The 12,250-nt window shown below is 44.6% G+C and overlaps 1 protein-coding gene across 2 annotated transcripts in view; it reads left to right on the forward strand.

The window, feature by feature from the left end:
* The window catches only part of TBC1D14 (TBC1 domain family member 14), a 63,414-nt gene that overhangs the window by 26,166 nt on the left and 24,998 nt on the right, over positions 1–12,250 (forward strand). The window contains exons 1-4 of one of the 2 annotated variants that reach the window (XM_068149535.1): positions 347–441; positions 4,625–4,743; positions 7,949–8,031; positions 10,737–10,854. In XM_068149535.1, coding sequence (XP_068005636.1) covers positions 439–441; positions 4,625–4,743; positions 7,949–8,031; positions 10,737–10,854 — 323 coding nt within the window. In that variant the 5' untranslated portion in view covers positions 347–438. Of the gene's footprint in view, positions 1–346; positions 442–4,624; positions 4,744–7,948; positions 8,032–10,736; positions 10,855–12,250 lie in introns of those variants that run through there. The other variant, XM_068149534.1, reaches the window with a different exon arrangement.

Consider the following 12,250-nt stretch of genomic DNA (forward strand, 5'->3'; position numbering starts at 1 on the left):
GGGCAAGGCTCCAGTTACACTGCTCGGGTGGGAAGCTTGTGCCAGGTAGAAGACAGCGCCTGGCCGGGCAAGCCCTTGCCTCCCCGGGGTGTCCGAGGCGGGGGGTGGCGGAGAGGCGAGGCGTGTATCCCTTCAGCCGAAGCTGCTTCCCACGCACGGCGCGGGCTCGGGCCGCCTTTCCCTCGGGGCTGGCCGCGTCGTGCGTGCTCAGACAGCGCTGGGCGAGACGGAGAGAACCGATCGTGTGCGTTGACTCTGCGGGTGATTAGTGGGGCTGGTGGGGCGGGGCGGGCGGAGGCGCTGCGCCCGCGGAGGGCGGCCCGGGCAGGGCTGGGGCAGGGTCGGGGCGGGCGGCCCGGGAGGCCGTGCGGGCCCGCGCGGCGGGGGAGCCAGGCCATGGGGCTGCGGGGCAGCTGCCCGTGAAGGACCGCAGCGTTCATGGTGAGTGGGGCCGCGCCGGGCGGCTGGCCGCGGGCAGCCGTGCCGCTGCCGGCGGACAGGGCACGGCGGGGAGAGTGGCTGCTGGGCGCTTGGCTCGGGAGAGGTGGGATGCTTGGGGTGCATCAGTGAACCCTACCTTGTCCGCTTTTAAATCGCCTTTCTGGCTCCGGTGTGGAGCCAACTTCCCGGGAAGGGGAGCTCTTTTGTGTGAGGCGAGGCGGGGCGGCTGGACCCCGCCGGGGGTGGAGGGCGGTGGCACAGGCCCGCCCGGGGCTTGGGCTGCTCTGGTGCGGAGGCTGCTGTCGGGGGACCGACGGAGGTGCTAGCGGGCAGCCGTCTCCTATACTGTGCTGAGCTTCTAGCCATGGAGCCAGCGTCTAGCAGGCTGGTGTCTGCCATTGGCACCTAGCATGAATATTTCATGTTCGGCTTCCTGGCTCTGTTTGTTTAAAGGCAACCACTCTCCCCAAACAAGATGACCTTGATAGAGGAGTTTGTGTTATTGTGGGTTCAGCGATGCCGCGCTGCTGGTCCCCGGGGAGGCTCGGTGAGTGTGCGAAGCCGCACAGCCCTCTCCCGGTTTAGCGCAGTTCACCCTCCAGCACTTGCCCTGCATTCCGATGGGCTATTTCTGTTTCTCTGGAGAGATGGTTTAGGACCCTTTTCCAGGTCAGCTTCTCTTTCTTGTAAAGAATTGCAGAGGATCGCCACAATTTCAGCTTCTTGCACCGCAGCTGCGAAGCTGCCAGGTTCCACCCAGAATTAAACTTGGTTTCGAGGGTGTGTTTCTGTGGGTTTGTTGTTTGTTGGGGATTTTTGAAATCAGTGCTCTAATCTACAGCGTGCTCTTAGAACATCTTCAAACCCTAGTTCAGCAGCTGTGGCTGAATGCTGAATAGGCTAAGACAGAACCTGGAAGAAAGCCTAAACGGTCTCAGTGATAAGGAAGTATTCTAAATCCCAAATGATCAGCTCATCCTGAATTGATCCTAAAATTAACTTGCAACCCTATCAAGTTAATAACCCCTAATTACACTGTAGGATCTAAAGAGATGCTGAATTATTTATACTCCTGAGAGATTTGAGTTTCCTTTCAAAAAGAAGGAAGAAAAAGGAAAGCTTAAAATGAGCCATTGTGTGGTTCAGCCTATTGCAGTATGCCTGTATGTGCAAATACTTCTACTTGCTCAGTCAGCAGATACTCTTTATACGAGTTTATGGAGGCTTCAGTCTGCTTCATTGCTATATCATACACTGTGCTCTCTTCAAGACTGCATTTTCTTCCTAGTGGAATAAAAGATCGTTTTCCTGAGCTTTTGTCCTCTGTGAGTTGTGGACATTTCATTCTTTGTTTTGTTGGGGTTTCTTTTGTTTGGGTTTTTTTTTTTGGGTGTGTGCGTAAGGGTTTTGGTTTTTTCATTTTCCCCACATTAAAAAGCAGTCTTGTAAGTAGTGACTATCACCAGCAGATGTTTGTATTCTTCTGTGACTACCCCTGGAAAGGATGACATTACTACAAAGGACTGGTAATCTGATAAAACATGCCGCTCCCATTTTTGTGCTGCTCTGGCTTTACTGTAGGGCAGTGCTGAGCAGAACACAGCAGTGAGTACTTGCTGAAATGCAGGGTGGACTTTTGCTTCTTAAGAGGTTTGGATAACTGTACTAATATGTCAGTACTGTAACTAGCCACTTGCATTCCAAAATAAAGAATTCCTTAACCAAGCAATGTTTGGAAGAAATCTGTAGTGCTCGTCTGGAAAACTTTGTGCTTAGCTGACTAAGATTTCCAGATGAATTCTACTGTATCTAATAAAATCCCTATTGTAGCCCAATGTGTGCAGCTTCTCTCACCTTCCAAAAGCAGTTTTGTTCTTCAGTAGAAAATGACCCTGAAAATAATTTTGACAAGCAGCCTTTCTGGAACTTCTGCTGAAATAAGCAGTGGAAACATGTTGTAATGTCAAGTTCTGCAGTTCTTCAGGGAAATCAATATATGATGGTTTCTGCATGGTAGCAGTTTCATGTGGATGCTGGTGGTTTGTCTTCCACTGGTAGTGTCTCAAAGGAGTAGTGACTCAAGATTCACCCTGTCTGTGGAAGCAGTAATATTTGACTGTTAATTTCTGAGACAGCTGATTAAAAAAGTCAATATCCTAATGGGAACTGGGAGAAGGAACAACCATTTGCTTCATTTCTCTCAGCACAGTGGATATACTTTGCAGCTGATGATGCAGCTGAAGCATGGCATGATGGTGCACTCATACATACACTGGTTACTGTCAGCTGCTTGCCAGGAGTTATTAATGCAAGAATAATGTCTTAGCTTTCTGAGTATGCTGTTGATCTCAACAGGTTTTTAAATGCTATTTCTTTCTTTGTTTTCCTGCTGAAGGTTTTTCTTTTTAGTGAACAGCTTTGTCAGCATGAGCACTACTCCTTTATTAAACTAAGCTAAGTACTAGTTAGTAGTTGAAATAGGTTTTTCTTGGTTCTTTTCCTTGTTTCCAAGCTGATGTCATGCCTAGCAGTATTAACTGGTATTAATGAGCCAGACATTCCAAATTTATGACAGTGTTTCCCGTCACAGCAATGCAGCCATCAGAGGATTGATTGTTGAGACAGTGCCCAGATAACAAATGAGGAAAAAGCTTTTTTCTGTGTCCCACAAGCTTCAAATTCTGCACCCATTGAGTCCTGCAGAGCCAGCTTGAATTGGAATTGAATTGTACAACATAGAGTAGAAGACCACACCTGTATTGCTCTGCATTCATGTGTGATTTTCATCTATCCTTTTCTTAAGCTTGGGTTGGAAGAGAAGGCCTTTCTGGAGAAGGCCTATCCTGTTTTAGCTTTAGAATCATCCAGGCTGTCCTGATTGTATTGGATAGGTTGGATCTGTGCCCAAGGAAGTTTTGATGTAATTGACAACTCAGATTGAGAGAAAGAAATCAGGAGCTGTTTGTGCTAAGGGGAAAACAAGTCCATGGCTGGAACACTGTTCATTGTGCTCATTTATAATGGTCAGTTTTTCACAGTAAACCTTATTTTTATCTTAATAGAAATGGGATGAACAAGCTACACATGAAACCAAGGGATTTTTAGAAGTGGCAAAATTCATTATAATGCTGGGTGTAAAAGTATCAATAATAGGGATTTGGGCTCTGCAGAGGCTGTGTTTGTTGTTGTGTATCACTGATATTCTGAGCACTTAATGCTTGCTGTAGCACTTCAAGCTTTGGAGTAGGTGGGGTTTCTGTAAAGGTTGATTTATTCCATTAGGTCATGGGTTTGGTATATTTTCTGGCAGAACAGTGTTTGTAGGAAAAATACAAATACTATGGTAGAGGTAAGGCTAAGTTCTCTAATGCATGTCATTGAGGGTGGAAATGCCTGTGAGGGGCTAGCTCCCCTCTCAAAGCAGAGTCTGCTTAGAGCAGGTTCCCAGGGCTCATCTGCCTGAACTTGGAATGCCTTCAGGGATGGAGGTTCTACCACGTCAGGAAATTTATCCCAGTGTTTGACTCTACCCTTGTAGGGGGTTTGGTTTGTTCTATTTCTCCCCCTTACTGCAGTTCCCCTTTGTAGCATCTTGTGCCTGTTGTCTTCATGTTCTTTATTCACATGCCTCAGAGACTTGTACTCAGCATTCATTGTGCTGTCACTGCTGTCTGCAGCTACAGAAAATCCCTACCAACCCATCTCTCAGCCTCTCTTCATGTGTCACTTGCTCCAAGTCATCTTGGTGCCTCTTCGCTGCTCTGGTGCATTAGTGTCTGTGTCACAAACACAGATTAATATGTTGTGCTCTGTCAGGATTGTTGTACTTCAGGGCATCATAATGAGTGTGGGGTTTCTGTCTGACCGTGACACTAACCCTTTTGATAGTATCTGCTGTTTGTAAACCCATTCAGAGCAGTGCTTTCTAAAAGCAGACTGTCAGAGGAACTTAAGATATTTCTGCAAGTAGAAGGAATGGGGAAAAAACCATCAAAACTCACTCCTTAAATTTTTAGCTGTGCTTTCAACTCTGGGGTCCCTCTAGCTGACAAGCTTTAAAGGGACTATAGAGCTGTGAAAGCATTATCTTTGAAGGCTTTTGTAGACCCTATTTTTAAATTGTCATGTGCATCATCTTGATGTCCTCCACTCTTGTAATTTGCTTTGTTTCTTTCCTCTCAAGGAATATGAAGAAAAAACTGGACGAGGCCACAGACCACTCTCTCCTAAACAGAATGTGAGGAAGAATCTTGATTTCGAACCACTCTCCACTACAGCACTTATTTTAGAGGACAGACCAGCGTAAGTCTCTTCAAAAGCAGATTATCAAAGCTTTTCTTACTGTATTTGATCAGTCAAACAGATAATTTAAAATACCCACCCCCCCCACCATGTCCCAGCTACTGAATATTAAAGTGAGATGATAGGAGAAAAAAATATCCAGGCAATAGTAGTGTTATTTTATAACGAAAGCAACGGTCACTAGGAGGGCAGAGCTCTAGTTTGGACTAATCCTGACTTCTGAACACAAATAGGGGATTTTTATTTTTCCCTGAGAGAACATAAGCATAAAAATGAAGCTAGTATGTGCTGAAGAAATGGAGAAGCAAGGCTACAGTGTCCTGTTTACACAGAGAAAGACCACACCTCCATAAATAATGAAACAAGATAATGATTGTGCTGCAGTGGGCCCAGCATCGCAGTTTGAAGTTTGTCAAGCACTTGGTACGTTGTTTCATGCTTCTGTTACTGCAAGGAATTTCTTGCATATGCAGACTAACTCCATAATGATTTACCAGCAGCTGCTTTCCCATGGTTTACTCCTGAAATAAACCAAATTCAGTCAGTGCATGAATGGTACCCAGCTTTACAAGTGTGGCAAATGTGATTTTAATGCAGCTCTGCATTGGCCTAGAGAATAAGCGTATCATGGGTCTGTGTTTTCATCAACACTTTGAGTGCTCATATCAAAGTACTCCAGTTGTAGGCTTATTTGAGACACTTTTTGGCATGATTGGTAGATGTGTGACGAGACTTCTTGGGACATCTAGGACGATGTAAGAGTGATGATTTGTCATAGCTGGTTTCATTCTGCTCAGCTGGAAGCAATAGGTGCTAGCTTGCTTGTTACATTGAAATCTCTCTGTTACAAGTCATTCTTCATGTGATACACTCTGGGAAGTAGACAGATTGAGTTGGTGACACATTGCAGGATAACATTCAGGTTTTTCTTTCCTACTGCTGATAAGCTTGAGGAATTGATACCAGGAAAGGTATGTTAAAGACTTTAGAAAACTGAATCATAATTCCTTCAGTAGGGAAAACTGTGCTGGGCAGCAGTGCTGTCCTCTGATAACTCTTCCTAAGGAATCTTCTTTAATTGTTTACTTACAGCTTGTATACTAGAGGTTTTTTACCTATTAGGTTTAAAGTAACTTCTTTTTGATTTCCTGTGATGAAAAGATTTAAGACTCCTGGAAGAAAAACACAGTGAGCTTTTTCTTTCCAAAATGGCTGCTCTTGATTTTGTACTCACTTGTGTGGTTTGGGTCAAACTTTCTAGGAAAAAATCAATAAAGCTAGAGGGATTACAGAATATGTGACTGGAAAAGGTTTTAGCTGACTCCTAGATTCTAAACATCACCTAATATGTATGGTGATGTCATTAAGAGACAGGATAAATGAAGTGGTGCTCTTTTAGTTAGTAGAATTTGCATTGCTTCACCTGGTTTTCCTTTTCAAACTTCCCCAGCTTAGACCAGTTCTAAAGACTTGGGTTGAAAAAAGATGCTGCTCAGTTTACATACATGGAACTGGAAAGAGAGCAGATTGTTCTCTCTGGTTGAACAAAGGCACCAAGGTGAAAATCCAGCTGCTTTGTTCTTGTTGCAATCTTGATTTCAAAAGAATATTCATAGGCATGTGTCACATGGCTGTGCATGCTTTACAGGTAATGTGATTGTCAGAACAGTAAAGCAGTTACTATTAATGGTGACTGTGTTGATGAGTAGCAGCTGTCTTACCTTGCAGGGATGTGAAAGTGAATTTTTGCATGTCTTTCTTATTAACCAGAGTTATAAATTGTGTCCTGGGAACACAGTGTAGTGCTCTGCAATACTGAAGAACCAAATAACTTGGTCATTTCCTGCTCTTAACACTTTTGTGATCCTGTAGCTGCATGAGATACATTGTGGTTATGTTAATTGCAAATGTGATTAGCTTAATGTGGTCTGACATGAAGAGAGTATGTATTGTATGGCAGGGATGTTACCAGACCAGGCTTTAATGACAAATAAAAATGTCTGTGCTGGGATAACTGGAGAATGTAGAGGGTGTCTTCAGTGCCACTTGCTGCTGTAGAAGCAAGGAGGGAATTAAACTTTTAAAATAGAAATTGGGTCTCAGCACAGGGGAAGAAGCAGCTGGTGTAGAGGACTGTTACTGTGTGGGTAAAGGAAGTTGTGGATGTCACTTCTAAATGAAGTGCACAGCAAGAGAGAGCATGGGCTTAGGGCTTACTACCAACAATGTGCACTTGCAGCCCAGGAGGCCAGCTGTATCCTGGGCTGCATCAAAAGCAATGTGACCAGCAGGACAAGGGAGGTGATTCTCCCACTCTGCTCTGGTGAGGCCCCATGTAGAGTACTGCATCCAGCTCTGGCAGCCCCAGCATAAGAGGGTCATGGAACTGCTAGAGTGGGTCCAGAGGAGGGCCACAAAGATGGTCAGAGGGCTGGAGAACCTCCCCTGTGAGGACAGACTGAGAGTTGGGGCTGTTCAGCCTGAAGAATAGAAGGCTCCAGGGAGACCTCAGAGCAGCCTTCCAGTACATGAAGAGGGCTACAGGAGAGCGGGGGAAGGACTTGACAAGGGGTTCTAGTGATAGGATGACAGGCAGTGGTTTTAATCTTGAGAAAGGCAGATTTAGACTGACTATTAGGAAGAAATTCTTATAGTGAGGGTGGTTGGAACAGGTTGCTCAGGGAGGTCATGTTCTTTCCCTGGAGGCATTCAGGGCCAAGCTGGATGAGGCCTTGAGCAACCTGATCTAGTGAAAGGTGTCCCTGTTCATGGCAGGGGGATTGAAGCTAGATGATCTCAAAGGTACCTTCCAACCTAAACCATTCTGTAAGTATGAATCTGTAGAGAGCAGTTTAAATCAAAACCACCAGCTGGGGTATGTACCAGTGTATTCCCTTTATTTATGAAGATCAGCCTGTGGGTTCAGTAGGTTTAATAATAAAAATGCTGAAATTACCAAACATAAGGAAATTACTCAGCACCTTCTGTGTACAAAAGTAGTTGTAGCTAGTCAGTGTTCTTCCCTTCTCCTCCGCTGACTCTAGCAAAAACATATTCTTTCCAAGGATTTGTTCTGCTGCTCTTTGATCAAACGTTTCAACAGGAAGCAGTGTGTGCTCTTCTTGTAAAAGCTTCCAGAACTTTCTTTAGACAGGAAGGCCAACTGTACTGATGTTAGTGTTTGTTTATTTATTTTTCATTTAAGGAACCTCCCTGCAAAACCAGCAGAAGAAGCTCAGAAACACAGGCAACAGTACGAAGAAATGGTGGTTCAAGCCAAAAAAAGAGGTGATGGAATTTCTTGTCTTCAGGAGAGAAGTAAAGTTGAGGGGTGTTCCTAAACCTGACATGAATTTGTGTTGCTCGGTAACTTCACAGTATCACAGTATAACTTAGGTTGGAAAGGACCTCGAAGATCATTGAGTCCAACCTATCAACACAGACCCCATGACTAGACCATGGCACCAAGTGCCACGTCCAATCTCCTCTTGAACGCCTCCAGGGATGGTGACTCCACCACCTCCCTGGGCAGCACATTCCAATGACGAATGACTCGCTCAGGGAAGAAATTCCTCCTCACCTCGAGTCTAAACCTCCCCTGGCGCAGCTTGAGACTGTGTCCCCTTGTTCTGGTGCTGGTTACCTGGGAGAAGAGACCAACCCCTTCCTGGCTACAACCACCTTTCAGGTAGTTGTAGAGGGCAATGAGGTCACCCCTGAGCCTCCTCTTCTCCAGGCTAAACAACCCCAGCTCCCTCAGCCTCTCCTCATGGGGCTTGTGCTCAAGGCCTCTCCCCAGCCTTGTTGCCCTTCCCTGGACACGTTGAAGTGTTTCGATGTCCTTTTTAAACTGAGGAGCCCAGAACTGGACACAGTACTCAAGGTGTGGCCTAACCAAAGCAGAGTACAGGGGCACAATGACTTCCCTGCTCCTGCTGGCCACACTATTCCTAATGCAGGCCAGGATGCCATTGGCCCTCTTGGCCACCTGGGCACACTGCTGGCTCATATTCAGGTGGCTGTCGATCAGCACCCCCAGGTCCCTGTGTTTGGGAGCTCTCCAGCCACTCCGACCCCAACTTGAGGCATCTGTACCTCCCCTCAAAGAAGAATCAATCCAGACGAGAGAGAGGAAGGAAGGTAGTTTAATACAAAAGCCCCCAAAAGAAACCAGTTCCAGAATCCATCAGGAAAGAGTGTTTTAATTTGTAACTCTGAAATAATGGAGTAGCATCTGTTTGTGGGACTAGGCTTAGATAGAGGGTATTTCTCAGTTTCGTGTTTGGAACAGCCTGTTCATGCTGGAGTACATAAATGCATCATTTTCCACGCAGAAAAATGTACTTAGTTATGTTCATTTGATAGTCTGTGTCCTACTTAAAATTTACAGCTTTCCCAAGGTATTGCTCCTAATTTCTTGTCTGGCATGGTTCTCAGAAGTGTCACAGTTGTGCTGCACACACATCAGGTAGAGCTGAGAGCAGTGGTTTCCCTTCTGCTGATGCTTTGACCATCTGGGTTTTCTAATTAAAAACAAGCGTTACAGTGATAGGAAATTTGGACTCTGAAGTTTTGTGTCCAGTGAGAGCTACTGGAAATACTTTTTTAACCCCTGAGCCTTATGAAAGAGTGGAGAGGTGATTCTGTGACTTGATTGCTTTCTGCTGGTGGTGTATTAATAAAAGTATCCTCTGGTGGTTTTGACCATCATACACCTGCCAGTGCAGTTCTGTCTTCACCTCATTTCCATGTTACTGTCTCTGCTTACTGTCTAGTAGTCCAAAGAGTTTCTCTGTTGCTTTGCATATAGGGTATATGGTTTGGGAGAAATGAAGTGATGCTCAGGTTAGGCATTGGGCCAGGTCCTTGTGCTGCCTTCACTGGACTGAAGTATGAAATTCTGTCCAGATAAATACCCTGACAAACCCATTTTTCCTAAAGCTACTCCAGATAAGCAGCTTGGTGGAGTGATGTATTGTGTAGAGGTCAGGAAATCAAAGGGTGTGAACACCCTGTTTTGTTCAGAGGAAGATTCAAAGCCTGCATTTAAGCAGACTGACAAAGAGCTCCTATCAAAGCTGAAAACATTGAGGCAGTTGCTATGGCTCTGCTCATGCCTAGCCTCTGTTGGACTTTGAAGTGGACCCATCAGGTTGTGTGTGTTCATTCCAAAGACCTTATTCATGCTACTGCTGTTCTTCAGTTACTTTTCTGTGCTAGCTCAGTAGTGCCCAATAGTGCCCATATTGTAGACTCTGTGTGTGTGTTCATGCATTTCCATGATGCCACTCTAAAGAGCATCTGCCTGTATTTGTTACATTGTGTGTCTGACAAATTCATTGGTAGGAGAAATAGTAGCTGATGATGCAAGAAGAAAAGCTGAGTGATAATGCAACAATGTAAGCTAACTTTAAGCTAAACATGACAAATGTTTTCTTTTTAATGAGCTGAAGGTTTCCTGTGTTTATGTGTTTGTGATGTGTAACATTTAGGCTAAACCATATGCTAGGTAGCATCAAAAAAGAGGCTGTTGTGATTTCTTGACAGTGTATCCAAGTCATAACCTACAAAGAAAGCATGAGTGAAAACAGAACAGGTATTATTTTAGCTTGGATTTTTGAGTCTACTGTAAAGAAACAGGTGAGGGTTTATTAGGAAATACTCTGACCTGACTTACTAGGTGGGGCTGCAGAGATGCTAATTCCAAGGTACCAATGTGGTTAGGTTTGAAGGGTCAGAGGAGCCATGTGTGCTCCAGCTCCCTTTGTCCCATCCATCCAAAATGAGCCTTATGCAGAGTTCCCTTTGTTCTTGGCTCACGTTTGGCATCACTGCTTCGCTTGCTTGAAGTCTGGGAAGCTTAGAGTTTAAATAATCCACTGCACATTCAGGTGAATCTGATGTGTTTTTACGTGCCTATATAGCCATGACTAGCTGACTGAATACTTGGCTTATGGTTTTATTAACTTGTAAAGGAAATTGCTTTTCTACAGAGCTTAAAGAAGCCCAGAAGAGAAAGAAACAACTGGAAGAACGCTGTAAACTGGAAGACAGCATCGGCAATGCTGTTTTAATTTGGAACAATGAAATCTTGCCCAACTGGGAAACTATGTAAGACAGTATGTTATACTGAGTTTTAATTTAAAATTGTTGAGTCTGTGTGCTGAAGAGAAGGTGCAAAGTTAGCAAGTATAGTTGTAAATAGTCTTTGAAGCTTTTGTTGGCAGTTCGCTTTCATACGGCTACAGAGAAAGTGAGCAATGTAAGTTCTGCGATTTCTCCAAGGTGGCTGACAGTACTTGAAGGGGCCCTACAAGAAGGCTGCAGAGGGACTGTCTCCAAAGGCTTGTGGTGATGGGACAAGGGACAGTGGTTTGAAATTAGAGAAGAGGAGATTTTGATTGAGTATTAGGAACAAGTTCTTTACCACGAGGGTGGTGAAAACACTGAACTGGTTGCTGACAGAGGTTGTTTGGGCCCCATCCTTGGAGATCTTCAAGGTCAGGCTTGACAAGACTCTGAGCAACCTGATCTAGTGGAGCATGTCCCTGCTTGCTGCAAGGGGGGGTTGGACTAGATGACTTTTGAAGGTCCCTTCCAACCCAAACCATTTTATGGTTCTATGATTCTGTAAGTGGTGCAGTTCCAGTTCATATTTGTCTTTAATGGAGGTATTCTGAAAGGGTGAAGCTGAGCAGTCATCTGTGGTATAGAGTGTAAAAGCAGAAAACATAATGCTTGAACACCATGCATTTATCAGAGATGAGCTTTCCCTAACTGCTGGAGCTGCTGATAGAGTTGTGGCAGATGCAGACTGAAGTATGTGTATGGTATTTGGAAGCCTTTTTGATTACAGAGTGGTACACCTGCTGGGGTAATCAAGGGATGGGAGAGAGAAGTAGGGAAAAGTTATTTAAAACAAAAAAATAAGTGCTGAGAGATTTCCTGCACAGGCAATTGGTAAGCTGCTTTCACTGTCTAGTTTTTCATGGACTTTTATAGTCATCTTGAAGAAAAGGAAGCTCCCCTTGCCATATCCACCACTGCCATAACATAAATCAACCTCCACAGCACTCACAACTTGCTTAATCATGAAATTCAGTTCTTCTGAGAATGTAGGCTAAAAATGTGGACAGCATGTGTTGGAAAATGCACCCCTGGAGAACAGAAGTAATACATTAAGTCTAACCAAATTTTAGATTTGTGTAGAACATAGGTGTCTGTCTTTGACAGGCATAAGTCTTCACTAGTTGCAGATGCATCTGTTACAGCTGCTGTATAAATAAGGGCACCTCTTCCTGTATTGGTCTATCAATCCAAACATTCCCCAGTGTATTCACTGGTTTACATTTTAGTTCAGAATCTGCTTATAGATCAATCAGTTGGTTTGGCTTTTGTGTCTACCAAAAGCTTTCATTGGTGCTTAGGTGCCATTCTATTCTTCCTTCTGGGCTCTCAGATTGATGAATCAGCTGCAGCCATTTAGCCATTTCCAAGCCTGTCTTTT

Source organism: Melanerpes formicivorus, unplaced genomic scaffold (assembly GCF_026170545.1).
Source record: "Melanerpes formicivorus ecotype bairdi unplaced genomic scaffold, bMelFor1.0.p_v2 SCAF_18, whole genome shotgun sequence".
Classification (NCBI taxonomy): Eukaryota; Metazoa; Chordata; class Aves; order Piciformes; family Picidae; genus Melanerpes; species Melanerpes formicivorus.